The sequence below is a fragment of the Syngnathus typhle genome, linkage group LG5 (genome assembly GCF_033458585.1).
Source record: "Syngnathus typhle isolate RoL2023-S1 ecotype Sweden linkage group LG5, RoL_Styp_1.0, whole genome shotgun sequence".
Lineage (NCBI taxonomy): Eukaryota > Metazoa > Chordata > Actinopteri > Syngnathiformes > Syngnathidae > Syngnathus > Syngnathus typhle.
This window is the reverse complement of record NC_083742.1, coordinates 15,028,603-15,047,511: the sequence shown is the minus strand read 5'-3', so window position 1 is coordinate 15,047,511 and position 18,909 is coordinate 15,028,603. Positions and strand designations below refer to the sequence as shown.

General features: G+C 42.2%; 2 protein-coding genes across 3 annotated transcripts; one reads left to right on the top strand and one right to left on the bottom strand.

Moving 5' to 3' along the window:
• The first annotated feature begins 362 nt into the window (after nt 1–362).
• LOC133153940 (LHFPL tetraspan subfamily member 2a protein-like) lies at nt 363–8,406 on the top strand. 2 transcript variants are annotated; one of them, XM_061278262.1, is made up of 3 exons: nt 363–577; nt 6,608–7,182; nt 7,260–8,406. In XM_061278262.1, exons 2-3 carry the CDS (start codon nt 6,786–6,788, stop codon nt 7,514–7,516), a joined length of 654 nt encoding a protein of 217 aa, XP_061134246.1. In that variant the 5' UTR covers nt 363–577; nt 6,608–6,785; the 3' UTR covers nt 7,517–8,406. The 2 variants fall into 2 exon arrangements, with proteins under 2 accessions (XP_061134246.1, XP_061134247.1); XM_061278263.1 differs by having other exon boundaries at nt 568–703.
• A 120-nt stretch (nt 8,407–8,526) lies between these two features.
• LOC133153939 (secretory carrier-associated membrane protein 1-like) lies at nt 8,527–14,089 on the bottom strand. The gene is made up of 9 exons (XM_061278261.1): nt 13,857–14,089; nt 12,534–12,614; nt 12,266–12,376; nt 11,976–12,084; nt 11,396–11,524; nt 11,155–11,314; nt 10,761–10,862; nt 10,564–10,681; nt 8,527–10,469 (listed from the first exon to the last, which is right to left on the bottom strand). Exons 1-9 carry the CDS (start codon nt 13,911–13,913, stop codon nt 10,308–10,310), a joined length of 1,029 nt encoding a protein of 342 aa, XP_061134245.1. The 5' UTR covers nt 13,914–14,089; the 3' UTR covers nt 8,527–10,307.
• Nucleotides 14,090–18,909: the final 4,820 nt, after the last annotated feature.

Genomic DNA, 18,909 nt, shown 5'->3' with positions numbered 1-18,909 from the left:
TGGAACGTAAATATGCAGAAGCTCATGTTAGAATGTGTGTTTTTGTGCATTCTATCAGTAAGAGTATGCATGTAAAAGTACACGTTTTCTGTGTGATGACATGCGAAAACCAACATCTGTGTATCTTTTCGATTCCCCCTTTTGAGAAAAAAAAAGTTAAATGCCTTGTTTAGAGCATTCATAAGTGCCGACTTTATTTATAAAGCACTTAAAAATGTAGTTTGACCTCATTACGAATATATAAAACAATAAAGCGGAAATATTAAATATGAAGGAAATACAGAAACTAAATGTAGTAATTGTTTTTGACTTGAGGGAGGGGGCTGACGTCATCACATAGAAGGAGGAGGAGGAAGGAGGAAAAGGAGGAGGCGAGGCACTTCCCAAAGAAGAGAAGAGAAGAGAGACTTGAGTGAATGAAGCTTGACTCCCACCGGGAGACGTTTCTCTTAGCCAAAACAACACAACGTCTCCTTTATTGTGCACGTTTTTCTTTTCAACTTACTTTTTTTTTTTTGCAACGCTCGCGTGGAAAGGGCTCTGGCGCCACCTTCTCGTGTGCTTTTGCCTTCAACAGGTATGGAAGCATGTTTGTATCTCTGTTCAAGTAGCGTTTGTTTAGATTTAGTTAGGGAAAAGCTCAAAGGTGGAACGACTTTTATTGCGTTGACAAGCCCTCTTCCAACTGTACTGTATCCCAAAGGTAGGCTCTAAATAGAAGTGGAAAAAGTAGCAACTTATTTCCTGCCATCAAATCATTGTGGCATTTTCTATTGTGCAAGATGGCAGGTATCATGAATGGAAAAAAGTGATTGCATTATTCATGACATGTATGTTGCGTGAGCATGTGCATGGTCTTTTTTTTTTTTTTACTCTGGCAGTGGTTCTCAAATCAAAATGACTAACATTACAGTAGAGTAGTAGGCCAAGGTGTTTATTAAAAATCGTATAAAAAGCATATTTAATATTCTCAAAAAGCCACTGTAAATTATGTACTTTTGAAAAACACTTTTTTTTAAAAATGTAGAACGATAGCGATTCAATTAAAATGTATGAGGTAAAAGTTAAATCAAAATTATAGCTAAATAGGCGAGCTGCGCCGTCGTGGGAGTGGTTACACCCGACTTGAATCATGCCAATCAAAGTGGTTTGCTGTTTACAAAAATGGCGCCCTCGTTTTTTTTAGACTCCACAATCAATTAATAGTCTGAACGAGCTGCTGAACTTATCGTCAAATAAAATTGAGCTAATTCTATTTCTTAAGAGCAATATAAATAAATTGACTTAAAACAAAAAAAAAACAAGATTGAAAGAAAAAGAAAAACACCAGTTGATCACTGGACTTTCCATGAACTATCGTCAGTGATGTCCAAAGGCAAATGAAAATGTTGATTTTCCTTCACACATTTGTGCATGGCACACCAGCTACAGGTGTCCCCCTCCTCCTTTTTCCTCCTTTTCCTTTTCTACCAGTTCCATGTCCATGAGGGCCGCTTACCAGCGTCACCCATGGAGCCGTGCTTGTTGCAAAGGAAAGCACTACTACATCCCAAAACAAAACCAGGAAAGCGCTTTGTGTTTGTTCTTGCTTAGTTCAAGTGCAAGCTACTATTTCCAAATGACTACATTAGGAAATCCCCTCTCACTCCTACAAGCTTAATTAAGGTTTTGTGTTAGGTAGTTAGTTGTGTTTGTAGTTAGTTTTGGAAGTGTGTGAATCAAAAGTATTTTCTACTTTTTTTTTTGAAAGACCAGGGTGGGTCATTCCTGCCTTTGTGTTTGAGAAATGTGAGGGTCACTGAGTGGGCTTTGTTTGTGACAAAGTGTGAGGGGGGGGGGGGCACTGCCAAGTCGCCGCTAGTATCGAGGGGGCCGGCCCGCTGCACCCGGTGAAAAGGTTAAAGGTTGCGGCGCCTCATCTTTGAGGATGAAGGAGAGCATTCTGGACCAGCGGTGGTGTGTCTAAGACTGTCTCAGAGCGGCCTTTGTTGGGTTGAGAGTGGCACCAGATCAGGAGCCTCGCTTTAATTCACACACCCTCATGTGCATGCCAATGATCTATGGGAATGTCTTTTCAAATGACCTTACACACTGACACAGAAATTCCCGACCAATCTGAGAATTGCTCTGAGAACAGGCAGGACGATTAAATGCTCTTCAAGCAGATGATAGAAGGTTTGGTTAATGTCTATCTGTTGCCATTCAGTCATCGGATGTACACACTAAGAGTAAATTGAGGTGAAATCTCACTTTTAATGTCTTTGGTGGTGTGCTGTGAGATTTTTTTTCCCAACAGATTTCTACACCCTGAAAGAATCGCTGTTATCAAACACTGCAAAAGTTTAACGACATTCTGAACTCAGTCTAGCCAAAATCTGAGCGGCTTGCTTCAAGGCACATTTTATGGCATACTGTGGCTAGCACAAATTGTTTTACTTAGTTGTGCAATTTCACACTTAACTGATAGGCAAGCGCCTCAGAGAGTTTGTTTGTAGACAAGCAGTGAATATGTCAATTCTCTGTATGGCAGTGTTAACATGTGACATTTGTCATGCTTGCCTTAAATGTGTTGAATGATAATGCGAGACAACCTCAAAAGGCTAGACATCATAAACCACCTATTGTCTTCTTTACAGTATGTTCCATGCGCTCCCCTAGTCAAAACATTATTCCGATTTATTATTATTATTATTATTATATGATTGTGTTTATGGAATATGAATTAAGATGCAAAGTCCACTTGTTTTTATCCATCTCACTGAAAATGACATCAGTGACTCAGGGCTGTGATTATGACCAATCACGGCTCACCTGAGTTTGATCATGTGACGTTCGTGATTGGTTGTTACCTGAGCCCTGAGCAAAACACTTTTTTGCGACTAATCTGCAGGCATGTTTAGTTTGCAGTGTATAGCAAATATATGCCTGAGTATTGTTACATTTTTGGTTTACATGTGTTGCTGCACCATTTGTGTTCATATCCAGTGGTTTAAGTTTGGTAACTACTTTGATATGTCGATACTCTTCCACAACCAACCAAAAGTGATCTGAGTACCTTTTAGATACACTAATGAAGTCAACATTTGAGATTGTTTAGGTTGCTCAGTGGCATTTGAAACCTGCCATTTGGTCCACATGTACAGTTAGTAAAGTTTTATATCAGAAGAGAGTTTACTTTCCCTCGCTTGTGCTTTGGTTGATTTTGTAAAGATGATCTGTGATGACTGTTCCTTATTGAGTTATCACTGCAGGGCATAGGTGTCCTTTTCCTCCTAATGCTGCAGCTTGTCTGCTGCCCCGCCGTGCCAAAACACGTCGTCTCATTCGGGCCCAAAGAATGTAGTGGTTGCTCTTACAACTAATAGGAAACCGATTCACAAACAGAGCTCACATTGTATTGTTGTTTGATTCGGCTGACCTCTCTCGTGTATCAACGATAAGGAAAAGACTGCAAACATTTGGAGAGATTAGTAGGGATGCCTCTTTTGATTTGAAGAAAAGCAGAACAAATAACATCAAATGCTGTTCTTGATGGAAAGAATGTTTTTTTTCCAAATGATCTCGTTATAAAAACCGAAATCTCATGCTCTGCAGCGTTTCAAAGTCTCTAGACTTTTCTAATGTCACCACAAAAAGTTAATTGCTCGTTATAACACCAAAACCAATCCTTCAAGGCAGCTTCAACGGACAGAGAAGTCGAGTGAAATGATTCAATTAAAACGGATTCAAATATAAGAAAACTTGGGGGAACACTTTTTTGCCTTGAAGCTTTTCAGTGCTCAATTTCAAGAATTTTGCCCCTTACCCTAGCGCTCAAAATTTTAAGGTCAGTCTGACCTCCTAACTGGCTACGACCATGATGAATTTGGCAGGGTAGTGTCCATTTAACAACTATTTTCTGGAAGTAAATTGCCTGTTGTGCAACAAACCGCACGGTGTTTCAAATTACACATTTTTTAAAAACAAAGAGGAAACGGCTCCTGGTGTCTTGTTTGAGTAGCTGTGTGTCAGTGATGTAAGATGGTGTGTGACGCAGCCTCTAATGTGGTTTTGGTTTGTGGCTATTGGGCCCAGATGGAGGACGGGTGGCGGCGTAGTGACCAGCTTTGCTTTGAGCACGCCTCTTTTCTAAAAGTGGACAGACATTTTGGTATTTCACCATCACTAAAATCATTTTTACAAGGTTAGGAGAAGCAGCGTAATTCTTTATTTTTTCCCATCAGGGTTAGGGTATCATTTTTTATTATTTATTAATTTGAATTAATTTTAGGGTTAGGTTACTATTTTCTATTTCTAATTATTTTTATTATTTATTAATTTGAAATCTTGCCGTCCATGGCTGAGCAGATTGGTTGTTGAGCACACATCTAAGGATTTCTGAACGCAAACAGGTTTAATTGATACGATTAAATTCGGAGCAGATTTGGCAGGAAAACTATTGTTAAATAATTAAAATGTCTTGTGCATGAAAATGTAATCAGTTCTTAAAGATTAAATATCAAAAGTAACACCTGCACGATTTAAGGAGACCCAGGACGAGAGTTGTCTCAAAAAGGCTGCCTTTCCAAAAATGATAATACTCAATTTTAATTGGCCCAGACACTTGACTCAAACAATGGTAGTTTGCAGTGGCGTAAAACCAGAATGCAAAGTGCTACAACAATTTGCAGCAATTAGTGACGCAGCTTCTTTGTATTGGATCTCAATAGTGCAGCACCGTTTGTGGCTGACTGTAAAAGTCAGCAACCGCTCTTCTTGAGGTTCACCCAAGAGTTGCTCTAGACAAAAAGGTGCTAGCTTAAGTCCCAACGCAAAACACCCGTATCCTGGAACATTGTTAATCTGCAGTGATATTAGTCGCTCTTTGCGGAGGATAAAGAATACATGCTCCACTGTTTCTCTTTGAATATCTGTTGTGTAAAGGTTTTTAGCTACACCGATGCTACTGTTGTCAGCATTATACAGAACTACAGGAAAATACGATCCTGTTGTTGTAGAGTCCACCAGAGCAGGTTTGTTTCTCAAAGCAATGTTCATGTTGGACCGCTGACTGCCGCCTGCCGTGAGGGCCTCGGAGCACGCGTGTGATCCTGTACGTTCGAGTCGAGACTTGCGTCTCTGCGGGAGTGTGAGAACGTCCCGCGATCCATCTCGAAAGGCATCAAATGTTTTTATCGGCCTGCGTCGGGGGAAAGACGGCGCGTTCGCACACTCAGCAAAAATACAATACAACTCTAGAGATGTGCTGGAATGATGATGATAGGAATGTCTAACTGCTACTTAAAGGTGTGTTTAAGTTTCATCCAGCTGTCCAAAGTGGCAAAGCTGCTCATTTGCGGTCAGTACGATATTTATAAGCACCTCGGAAACATTTGTGGCTTCATCCACTAGGGTGGCTAAAACAAAAATCAAAGCAAACAAACAAAAGTAAACAAGTCGGCTTTGGTGCGCATGAGTGTTTAAACGCTGTTTGCGTTAGCGGTAATCTGAGTGAAGGCAAACCCTGCTGTTTAGGCGGGACGCACCGGCCCGACTGCCCGGCCAGCCTCCGTGTTGTCATCAAGTATTGAGTTGATTGCTACTGTGTTGAACCACACACTATGACAAAGTCCGCCAAGGCTTGTTAGAACCAGAATAGAAGATGGAATGGCTTCAAACATCTGCACAACCTTAGATAATCACGATGCAAAATGTGCATACAAAAAAAAACAAATACTAAACTTTTGTTTGTCATACTTGCTCCAGAGATGTTGTCATGCCCGCAGTTTTCCTATGTTACGGTCAGGCTCAGATAAACGTAAGAAGATTCTTCATGAAATGTCAGCAATGCTTTTCCTTGATGCGTCTGTGATAATATCAGAAAAATGCAAAACATCAATAGTGGAATCCAACCAACCTACACGAAAGTCAGTTCGTCAGATTACAGCAATAAAACCAACAAAATGTAAGTCTGTGGACTGCCTATCTAAACACACACACACATATATATGTATATATATATATATGTGTGTGTGTGCGCGTATACACAGTATAAATAAAGCCGACCAAATAAAATCCAAAATGAAATCCATTTCAAAATCATTCGACTACATTACAACGTTGATTTGAATTTGATTAATAGTTCACAGCTACTTGTGAACAACAAAGGGCTTTTTTTAATTTAATTTTTTATAGAGATAAGATCATGAAATGTTCCCAATAAAATCTCGCCCAATTGCAAATCGAATTCTGAATTGCCGTTAACCTTGATGTCCTGTGTCGACTTGCCGCTTGTGACTGATGTCACGCCGTGTGGAATGCCGGGGGGGGGGCCGAAACCGCTCAACTCCGGCTATTGATATCAAGTCAACGAAAGTGTGTGAGTAATACGACGGCAGGATGGGGCCGGTTTACGCGGGAACGTGATTCATCAAGTCAGCGGACATCTGGAAGTGCTGCTCGCAGCTGGCCCGGGGAGCCAAGTTTGTGGGAATATCGTGCCCCATTTATAGTCTCGTATGGAAATGTCGCCGGTTTCAAACAAGACGGATGAATCACAGAGATCCCGGAATGCGCTTGTTTACATCTGTGACTCCCACTCGACTTAACCTCTGTGCTCTTTTTGTAGGTGTGAGTTCCTGAAAGCGCCATGGAGGAGGGAAGCTGCTTTGGTTCATTATAGGCTGCTCACAAGTCGATCTCTGCTTTGAGGACAATACAAATACAACATATACATTTCCAGGAAAAGAACATCACAGTCAGGAACTGTACAAGAGCTCACCAAGTTTGAGTCCAAGAGCGCAACCATGTGCCATGTGATTGTAACGTGTCGCTCCATGCTCTGGACGCTGCTCAGTATCGTCACGGCCTTCGCCGAGCTCATCGCTTTCATGAGCCCCGATTGGCTGTTGGGATTCCCTCGCTCCGATTCCGACGGGAACTCCAGCGAGTATCGGCCCTCTCTGGGCCTCTACGCCCGCTGCCTGCGCCTCGACACTCGGGGAGGAGGGGTGAGCTGCGGGCCGTACGCTGGCTCCTTCGCCGAGGTGGCCAGCGGCTTCTGGCAGGCGGCCATGTTGTTTCTGGCCGCGGGGATATTGGTGCTCACGGTGGTAGCCTGCGTGTCCATCTTCAGTATGTGCTTCCAAAGCATCCTTAGGAAAAGCATCTTCAACATCTGCGGTCTGATGCAGGCCATTGCAGGTAGGTGAGGAATGGAGCAAGATCTTCTCCCCCCCCCACACTCAACTGACCTCCCTCCCCCTGTGTCCTCCCTCCAGGACTCTTGCTCCTGGTGGGCCTCATGCTCTACCCCGCCGGCTGGGGCTCCGAGAAGGTCATTAGCTACTGCGGCGCCGAGGCTTCCCCCTTCAGGCCGGCTCTGTGCTCCCTCGGCTGGGCCTTTTACGCGGCCATCGGGGGAACCCTGGCGACCTTTCTGTGCGCCGTTTTGTCGGCGCAGGCTGAGATCGCCACCTCAGGCGACAAGGTGCAGGAGGAGATAGATGAGGGCAAGAGTCTCATCTGCGTGCTGTGACATCGCAGTCGTCCCGACGGAAGGGAGCATGAACTTGTTGAGATTAGGATCTGGAGGTGATGTATTTTATTTTTATTCTTATTAAATAGTTGTTTTGGTACCTTAATAAGCCCTGGTTAAGTTGAGAAAAAGACTTTTGCGCATTTGCTGGCAAAGTGCATACCACTGAATCAGCACAATCGAACAGAAGCAATTCAAGAAACCAATCAATCCAAGGTAACCACTTTTCATCCAATTTATCCCCCCAAAATATATGACGTATCTCACAAAATTCAGAGCAACAAGCTGTCTATTGAACAATATTAGACGTGAAGAGTGATTTTCCGCCCCCTAGTGGTAAACGTTCACAAATCTCGGGTCGCTTGCCAATTGCCAACACACGAAATGTGAACACAAATTTAAACTGTGAAGTGTGTGTACTAATAATGTTTTAGATGAAACTGTAATTAATGTGAACATTAATATTGTGGTTGTATTTACAGCGGTTGCATTATCATCTTAATGGATTTTAATTGGATCCCATTATGCATGTGTACCTAATGTGGTGGCTGCAGAATAAACAGATTGAACAATAAATACAGACCACTAAAGAGTAAACAATAGCTGTCCTCTAAAATGGATTACATCATTGGACAAGTGATCTTCTTTCCAACTATAAACATGAGAAGTGTTAATGTAGGATTTTTTTGTCTGAGAGTGAGCAGATGAGTGGGACATTGTGAGTCAATGGGATGTTTTCGTTACGTTAACAAAAGTATTATTGTTTTGGCAAATGAATTGGTAATGTTAGTGTGGAGGGATACCGTTTGTATGCTTTTCAACACGAGTGTATTCTTGATGGAAATTGACATATTGAGATTAAAGTATGATTGTGTGTTTAAAAAAAATGACCGGTTTGTATTGGAATACATTTTTGTTTAGATTTCTGTAATGGGACAACCCCCCAAAAAAACACCCTCTTTGCTACATTGCAGTCAGTGTGCAGCTTGTATAATTAAATCCACAGATGGTCTCTTTCAAATCTTTATTCCATGTTAATACCATAAATATACAAAACTGAAAACTATTTCACATGCGACAAAGGCCAGACAAGAGTGCATTGATTTTTTTTCTTTTTCTTTTTAACGCGACTCCTAATGGGGGCATCAAATCATCATCTTTACAGAATGTACAAGTATGGTATTCCTCTTAAATTAGTTGACACACTTGATTCGGTGAAGTAACATGGTCACGGGTCTAAAACACTTTTTTTTTTCTTTCATTTGTTTTGTTCACATTCTTCAAGTGTAGACCGGCTTGCACAATACAACTTCCATTGTTTGTGAAGTGAAATGTCATAAACTGATAAAAAAAAAAGAATGAAATGGACATTTGGTAGAGTTCTCACAGCTTTTGAGGACATACAGTAGAATATCACTTGAGGGATTTGCCTTATTTCATCAGTCATACTCTGAACACGAGCACACCGTCCAATTGATTATGTCAAACCATAAAGAACAGAATTTATGCCATAAATAAGAACAATTAACAGAAATGCGCGTTCCCCAAAAAATTCTAAACAAAATAAATACTGTACCGCGGTTAGCTTCAGCTTATTAATGTCAACTTTCAACACTTTAGCTAGAACACGAGATCCAGTTCAACATTTGCAACAATAAAAGTTCAGTCATTCACCCTATGGCATGCCCCTCCCCAATTAATGTGAGAGGCGGCAAAGTACAACACAAATCCAGTAGTCTGTACAACTTTTAAACACAGCCACTTTTCCAACCACTGGTCAGAAATGCTCTGATTTGATTTACCCGATTTGTAAATTATGTTTCGACTGCAATTAATGTATCTTTGTTCATCTATCTATGCCAGTGAGAGGAAGAACAATTGGATGGTTTTACTAGACAGCAGAAGCTACAATTAACTCGTGCACATCATTGTTGCCATTCTGCCAAGCTAATAATAGCTTTGTGTTCAACTACACAGGGCCAGATTTCATTTCACACAGTCAATTTCTGAGAGGACGTCATTTCATTATACTGTATATATATTTTGTTTGGTGCTAGGTTGTAAAAGTAAAAAAAAAAATCTGTATGTGCCTTGGCTCAACAAAGGTTGTCTGCGGGTTAATGTGCATCATTCAATCCATGCCAATTATTTAACACTGACTGTTTTGTTTAAGTACATTTATACCATTTCATCTGTTTCTCCAGATGGGTCACATGACTCGTATGTCCCCTCTCCCCTCCCTTTTAGGTCGGCCTGTTTGCTGAGTGTAGTGCGAGTTTCCTTTATTCGAAGGAACCCGAAAATAGCAGTAGGCCACGTCCAGATTGATAGCAGCTTAAGATTTTTTTTTTTTAACGCGAGACAAGCTACAAAGACAAATGATGTCCCACGCAAGCACACACGCACGCCATTTGAGTTGTCCCTTTTACAAGGCGCCCATCAAACAGCCAATGGACATGCAGCTCATCTCTAGAGAGACACAACGCTAATGAATTAGCAACCTCGTTGAACTTGCACACGTCATCCCGTCACTCAGCGTGGCTGCGGAGTTATGGACACGTTCAGTCAAACAGAAGGTGAACAAGGGGTTATTTTTAGGTGTGGGCTTGTAAATCCCACTGAATGAAGCGGAGGTGACTCATTCGGGGCCCGGCTAGCACACCGGCAGGGTAAGTCATGAGGTTAGATTTGGAGTGAAGACATTTTTTGAAGACATTAGCAAATCGGGGGGGGGTGATTGAGCAGAGACAGATTTGTGCGTGTGTGTGTGTGTGCATGTGAGAAAATGTGTCTATGGATGAGGCTTGAAGGTCCCACGGGCGGCGTTGGAAGCAGCGTTAGCCGCAGCGTTGGCCGCTGCCGTCTGGACCGTCTTGTTGGACATGACGCCGGTGGCGAACTCCTGCTGAGCCTTCTCGAAGCTGGCACCGGTGGTCCGATACAGTGCGTGTACCTGTAAAGACGCTTGGAATTAGTTTTGAATAACAAGAGACGGACGGCGCTCAATTTATTGATGAATTCTTGAGTCTGCGGGAGGAGTCTGTCACCTTTTTAAACATGATGAGTGAACCCACGGAGAGTGTGGTGAAGAGTGCCGCTATGAGCAACATGATGATGCCCACTGGGATGCTGGTGTTCAGGCCCATTAGAGCTGTGATCCAGCCACTGCAAAACAAACAACAACCACGACCTGAGATGCGTCCCAACGTGGAGGACGCGCTGAAGAGCCATTAAACTCGCTCACCATGTGCCCCAGCCGGTGATGCCGATTGTTTGTAGTACGTGAACTCCAAACTGGCAGATGTAGACAAAGAAGAAGACAAAGAAGCGGAAGGAACTGTCGCTCCTGTGGTAGAAATGGAGACGCTTCAGCTGATGGAATTGAAGCAACGACAGTTTCATCATGAAAGTGAAAGGACAGAATTAGGTCGGTGAATGCTCATTATGCTGTGCCCCACCTTGGCCACCTGGGGGCAGTATAAGATGTATAATTACATGGCCGCCAGCACGGCATAAATAGCTCAGTTTGTCTCAGCTCCACGCAGAGGATAAATAGGACTGAATACTTTTCCACGGCATTTCTCCATTGTGTCACAAGAGCAAAGGCAAGAAAGAAAACCAAGAGAAACCTCACCCACCTGAAAGCCCCATACAGCGGTCTGTACCAGCAGACAAAGGAGCAAGGCGTAAAGAGCAGAAACCACAACATGGCCAGGCCGAAGTCGACGCCGTGGGTTGGGTCCACGCAGAACCAGGCCAAGCAGCCAAACATGTTGACAAACAGCGTGCCAGCGTGGACTGGTGGAATTGCAACAGTAAGATGGAGAATCAGCTCAAGCGGCAATATAGCCGCTCTTTCTTCGAGATGGATTCGCTTACACATCCAGAGGTTGTACATGATCTTCACCGTCTTCTGGAACTCGATGGGAATGTCCACCGCGATGTCGTGGTAGAAACACGGACCCATTGGGAACTTCTCAGGCAAAGGAGGCCAGTTGTTCTTACGACCTGCCAAAACATGGACATTGCTTAGTCAGGGGTGAGCAGTCAAAAATTGTACTTAAACAAGAGTACTGTTACTTTGCAACAATATGACTCAAATGAAAGTATAAAAGTAGCCACTTTCCAGGTGAACTTAATTTGACCTCCTCTCATCTTTTGAATGTGCAGCTGTTTGGTGTCCCAGTACTTTTTGCACAATTTGCTCTTCTCTTTTTCATAAAAGGTGTTTGACTTTTGACTGCACCAATACAGTTCCAAGGCTGTCCACCTCGATGCCTTTCTGTGACACTTCCAGTATTCAGAAAATGTGTTGGTCCAAATTGAACACTGGCAGAGTCAAGCAAACGAGCACGAGCTCAGCTGGCTTCTTAATCTTGTTTTTCTCGAATGCCGACAATCTAATCAAACTCAAAAGGTTTTAGTGACAGGGCGCTGATGGATGGACGGACTTACTGACCCGCTCCTCCGTGAGACTGCAGCTCTCTTTCCCTGCGGTCCAGCTCGGCTGCTTTCCTCTCCAACTCCTCCTGCCTTCTCAGCAAATCAGCCTGAACACGGGCCTGGTCCTACGACATCCACCAAGGAAATAACCGAGACTTGCAATCAGGTGAGCTTGTATTGTTGGTCTGAATTAAAAAAACATGTTTGCCTTCTCCAAAATTGATTAGACATGGACTTCTTGTGGAAGAAAGTAAATTAAAAAAATCAAATTGTTGCAGAGAAAGAAGATAAAAAGCAATATCACACCTGTGTTTGTTGCTGCGAGTAAGCCGGGGGCTCTTCTGTGGGCTTCATGATGGCAGGTTGTGTGTTCTGCGACGGTGCCGGAGCAGACTTGGGGGCATTTCCAGGGGCAGCCTGGAAAACCAGCAGTAATTAAAGTCCGCAGTCCCGTTTTATCAATTTAGCCCCCAGGGACTGAGGAATTTGGGAGAGATAAGCTTGAAACATTTCAAATGAGGTCACACACAGTCATAATGTTTCAATGCAAAATGAAATCAGACGTTCAGCTGACCGTTCTGGCATCTGTGAAGGGGTTGTACTCTTCTAGACTGCCGGGAGGGGTAGAACGGGTCACCTGTGTCACCGAGGGATCCTGAAACAGAGAATAGCACATATTGGATTTTAGATTTCAATCATCGGCCATCATAGCAGACACACACCAGCACATTGAATAGAAAGCAATACAAGAGCTGTATTTTCAAGAGTTTTCCAAGTTTTGATTGACACTCAAACAAAGTATTATTTTAACAATATGTTTTTAGTTTTGAACGTATAGTTTGTGTAGTATAGTACAAATTGTAAATAAACTAAAAGAAACATTTTTTTTATTCAATCAAATAAACAATTAACACCAAATTTAATCTAAACTGTAATTAGAAGACAAATGTACGAGACTTTTATACCATTGGGATGCACTCTGCAAATTGAGTTAACAAGTGGTGATAGTCTGTGGGAGGTCTGTTACCTTTTTAAACATGATGAGTGAACTGGACAGACTAAACATGTTTACAAGTTTACCTATAAATCGAATGCAACCAAAATGGAAGACCGTTCCCGTGCTCTCACTACCCAATCACAAACCAATTTCCTATCCAATCACAAGTCACCCAAACTTAAAAGATTGTGGCCTCAATCACGTTCCTTTTAGTGAGTTGAGTGGCAGGGTTGTCGTCGTTGAACAGGTAAGAACGCAGCATCATTTCACTTGATGTCTGAAAAGCAATGCTTAACTGCAGTTGATCATTTTGTGACTGTATTGTGACGGTAGTCGGTGTTATTAGTTCATAAAGGTAATGGCAAAGTACTCTGAGATGAAGCACGACCGCAACCCAAACATTTCAGTTGCAACTTCGAAGCCGGGAACATTCAACACTGTAGGCAAGTACACAGTTTACGTCTAATATCATGAAATAGGATAGCATCCAAGCTAACAGATTCGTACTGACGTGAGCTAATCTGGCGGTGTTTAAACACGACTGTCAACTACGAGACAATAAATTGTCGTCGTCCTGCATTAATTTGAAGGCCTGGAATTGTATTAAATGCGTCCACTGCTTTCTGTGGGCAGGCGATTGTGCCACTTAGCCATATACCGACCAGGGAAAACCTATAGCTAGCTTTACACTCAGCTAACTGGGGACGCCGTGTTATAATTATTTCTTTTTACCACAACTGGTTTCATTCATACGCAAGAGTAGTAAGTCCTCTTCTTCAAATAAGTAGTAAGTTAAGTGATTAATGCGTAGCTGATCGTGTTACTTAGCGATGTAGCAAGGGACTGAAGCGTTTAGCCTGACAGTTAGCATGCTAGCATCTGTGCACTGTAGTTAGTTACCTGAAACGGATTGTTGAAGTCCGGGTCCGCGAACGGGTTGCTGTCAAAGTCGGACATTTTACAGCCTTTCAGAGAACTCTTTCCGGTTATTTGCCAGGCAGTATTCGGTCCTTTGTTTTTTGCTTCCCCTCACTGCCGCCTGCGGTCTTCTCCGCCACCGTCCGCTGATGTAGGACCCTCCGTTCGTTGCTAGCCCCGTTAGCACAAAACAAAACCAGGGAAAGGAAAGGAGACGCACGGTTGGGGTGTGACGTCATACATTCAGCACCACGGACAGCTTGGCGTCACGACGCCTAGTAAATTTATTTGTTTCATTTCAAAAGCGTCCTGGCTTAGGGTTAAACATTCGTATTTTATTTCATTCACATTTTTTTTTAAATTAGTGTTTTGATTTTTTTTCCATTGGTTTTCATTTAGAATAACTACGCTTGCACAAGACGTGTACCCTTCTCTTTGTGAAAGTGAAGCAAAAATTAATGTCTTCAAAATTTGACATACCACAGAGAAGTGTGTTGTTAACCTGACAAATCTGACTAAAAACTGTAGCTGGGCTATCAATAAACCAATCAAACATGTTTTGTTACTTTCCAATAACTTGGTCAATAAATGTAAATTATTCTAGGCAGTTATTTTCATACACGTGTCGTGTATTTATGAGAATGTTTTTTCAATGATATTAACTAACACTTTCAATTACAGTGGAAAGCTGACTTTCAGCTTTGCTGTATATGAATGGCTCCGAGTTAGGTAAGTAGACATTTGTATTCACTAATTTCTTCTAAGTTCTTCACTACGGATATTTTTACGTTGGATACAAAGTAAGTAGTGACCCTCCCACTCCCAAGAGGTTTGTAATTGCCTACAGATCCCACAAGATGGTGGCAAATGACTACTTTTGTCTAAATGAAGCGCTTCAACTCACTTCAATATTTTGCAAACAGATGAGTTTCTAACAAATTGAATGTTCCCAAAATCAATCAATGAATGCCAAACCACGAGTATGTGGGTTTTAACATAACTCGGTTGTATGAATGGCAACAGTTTATGTACTGAATATGTTTTGGAGCGATTCACTTTTTGATTGTTTGCATTTAACACAATTCTTTATCTCTGTCTCATTAAGTTCCATATTGTTTGAGTTGTCAGAACATGGTTACACAACATGGTTACATTACACAACTAATTGGGGTACACGCATTTTAAATCTTACTCCTACCTACCTACAATTTGTATGTGACGTTTCGGCCTGTACTAATATATCACCATTATTTAAACGCCGGCCTTGTGGAGGCACGGTGCAGCTAGGTGCCCGTATGTAGCTCCTATTGCACTACAGTCAATCGATTATTCCCGCTGTACAGTATTTTTACCTCCTGTAGGTCAAATACGACAGCCATCTTCCTCCATGTGATAGTAATGAGGACGTTAATGGTGATGGGGCTAATGATCATGAGGATGATTAGCAATGGAAGCATCTGCTGTGTCGATGATCTCCGCTGCCAATGAGGATGATCATTTTCATAATATCTATCATGATGGCTTGTTTCTCGTAAAAATCACAGCGTATGAATTATTTTGGCCCACTCCACAGAGAAAGTAGCGCAGCCACAGTTGTACGAGACACCCGAGGTTCTCGTAATGACCACTAGGCGGCGCTACCATGCCGTCAGTAGCCGCCTCGCTGTCTCTCTTGGCAGAATCTTTTTTTCTCATTTGCCTCCAATTTATTTTCATTCAAACGAAGGGTGACCATGTGAAGAGCATCAGATGAGTTGACAGCCTGTAAATGTGATTTAAACATTTAAGCACCATTTACCCAGATTAAGTTTCAATTGGAGAACAAATGCTATTAGGTGGAAATCTTACGGTATGCTGTAAACGACAGCGCTTAAAATATTCTCAATTTTATTGTTTTAATCTTATTGGCCATATTTGAACAAAAGGCACTTGTACCTCTTTGCTTTTATTGAAGGCTCATCTCCGGTATACATTTAGCGTATTTGCAACTTTGACTCTTAACTATGCCGTCTGCTTTATTCACTCGATACTTATTTTATACAGAACCCAGTGATGGACTAAACACAGGCTTGCTTGCACTTTCATTACAATTCACCTTCTGTGTGAGCGCGCGCACATATACACACACACACACACACGCACACACACACGCAAAGTGAGCATCAGTTCCTCCTCTAATCTCGTATTAATGGACCCAATCACAGACTCTATGAATAATCAATGGTCAGTGGTCTGCAACCGCAGTGCTTAGACCTTGAGTAAAACTGAATTTTCCTAATCAGATGCGCACACACCTTGAGGCCCTAATAAGCACTCTAATGGTTTAGAATCTGTCGCATGGTTTGTTTGCTGCACAATGTGAAAGATAAACACGCCGCGGCTGTGACTGCCCGTCTTTGTGCATGTACTCTACATGTGCACCTAGGGGGGAAAGACGGGGAAAATGTCCGCCCTCGTCCTCCCATCCTCCGTCTCTAATACTGCGCTCCACGTGTGTGTATATGTGGGTGTGTGTGGAAACAACCACTTTGGCTAATAGCTGCTACATTAGTCTCCTAACCAGCTGGTCATGGCCATTTAGAAATGTTCATTAGGTCGCCGACCAGAGTGGATAGGTGCGATAGTTCACTCTCGGCTGTCGACTGTAGAGAGACGGACACGGGCAGACTGAGAGGCAGAGGGAAAGTCATTCACCCGCCAACTTGACGACCAAGTGTTAAAAGCCGTGGATGCAATTATCCCCAGATTGCCCTGAATTAGAACCTGGCGTATAATTACATCTCATTAATGTCTATGAGTGTTATTTTAGAGTTCTGAAAGGTTGGATAAGCAGGACTTGCTATTATGGCTTATTAATGCCGCAACATCTGGCGCCATTCTGGCAATATTCTGATGAGTGAATGGGATGGCATTGCAGTATTTAAATGTTATCGTCATGAGGTGCAATCACTCATTCGATATTTAAGAATGCACATCACCGAAATATGTTTAAAAAATTATTGTCATTATATTACATCAAAACCAGATATAAGATAACCTGAATGCAAACTAAAGATTACTTTGGTGATAATCAATTTTAGAGAGTATTTCTTTTAATCCAAAAATGGACCAACAACAAACAAAACAAAACAAAAAAAAAACATTTGGTGACCTAATGACCTTTTGCTAAAACGGAATATAATGGTATCATTTGATTTACCCGCACCGACACGGTACCAAAACCAAATGTGCTAATCTTAAAGAAGTCAAGTCAAAATTTTCAAAAGTTCTTGGAGTTCACTATTTTTATGTCACCTGAGACCCGAGCAACTGTGATGTCATTTCCTGTTAACAAGTGGCAAAATGGTCGCCACCTGAGATGGATAAAAACGGAAGGATAATTTATATTGCACAAATGCAATATTCATCAGAACTCAGCGGAAAAAGATTCTTGTAAACAAAATTTTGATTTTGCCTCCCCTTAAAGACATTCATTTGTGCCACCTTTAAAATCTTTGTGACTCCAAGCCAGATACAGTACAGTACTAACAATCCCAATATAATATCATATGCATTATCATCATAAAGTAATAATAAAAAAGGCTACATTGATTTCAATATTAATTCAACAAGCCTCAGACAACTGTGTGTCATGTGACTACATTTTATTAATAATGGCCATCTGGCTATAGAAAGCAAAACTGAAAATAAGAAACATGTAAACCTTTAGTTATGTTAAGGTAAGCTAAAAATAAAAAAAATATATCCTATTCATATTTTGGAGTCTGGACATAAGTTCTGTGTGAATATGTAAACATGTTTGTTCTGATGACCAGTCAGATTACATTACACACAATGCCCTTCGACAGAGGGGGGTTGGGGGGAAGAGAAAAAAACCCGATTGATTCTCCATTTCCATATTAATGAGCAGATTTGTTAAGAGCTTGGAGGAGAAGGAGAAAATAACAGGGTCTTCATAGGGCACGACATTTATAAATAAAGCTGATGCAGAGAAAAATGGAAATTAAACCCTTTAGTTTAATAAATTTGAGGCGTCCGCGGCAAGCGAGCGATTTGCATTTCCATTTGTGGCCGAATAATGAGAGCGCAGGCAGGCAGGCAGGCAGGCAGGCAGGGCCATGATGAGGCGGCGAGCTCTGCTTTTGGCTCTGCAACTGTCAGGCAATCACTCCGCTGTGCAGGCCCTCCACGTCAATGTCATTAGCTTAGGCCTGACAACTCTGCTGCTCAGCTCTCTTAACATTATTTGCCCCTATTGTCCACTTTGAATGCGGAACGACTTTGCGTGCAAAAAAAAAAAAAAAACATCAAGTGCCTTCACATTCTGTATTTTTGCAAACTTAACCGCCTGCCCTTGAATATTCAACAGAGTCTCCAATGCGCTGGTGTTACTTGAAAAATGATCTTTTGTTGTCGTACCTGTCAGAGCGACACACAAACGCACGCACGCACGCACGTACGCGCGCCATCACTGATTGAATTTATTGGGGAATGGATGTTGACTTGGACCACTCCAAGTAGGCTAGATTGTTGTTGTTCACGGATTGACAGAAAGACCCGCAGCGGCTGATTGAAAGTGCCTTTTAGCTTGCTCTCACTGTATATTTGATTTGGCAAAATGGAAGGGGGAGTCCAGTCTTTTCCCAGGATACAAACACAAGTCTGCCTTAGCGAGCCGCATGTTTTGTGTTTGCGCGACCCGGCCCGCGTCGCTAAATGCTGCATAAATTGTGCCCCTTTCAGGTATTAATTGAATAATGCAAGCACTCCTCCCGTCAACCAGCGAGCGCCACTGAGTGCCGCACTTTCTCGACGTCCCCGCCTGTGACTTGACAAGATTTATCTGTGTTGTTCCAGCCAATGCGTGCCATTTGTTCCAAATGTTGGCCATAAACATGCAAAGAGCAGAAGTGTGCACTCGTAAAATAAGGTCCTCAGTGGCTGTTTTACAGCCCAAAGGGACTGCTGTGGGGGTAGGGTGTCAGCATATCAAATCATGTGGCAACTCTTGCTGAGCCAACAGCGTGTTTTAAGT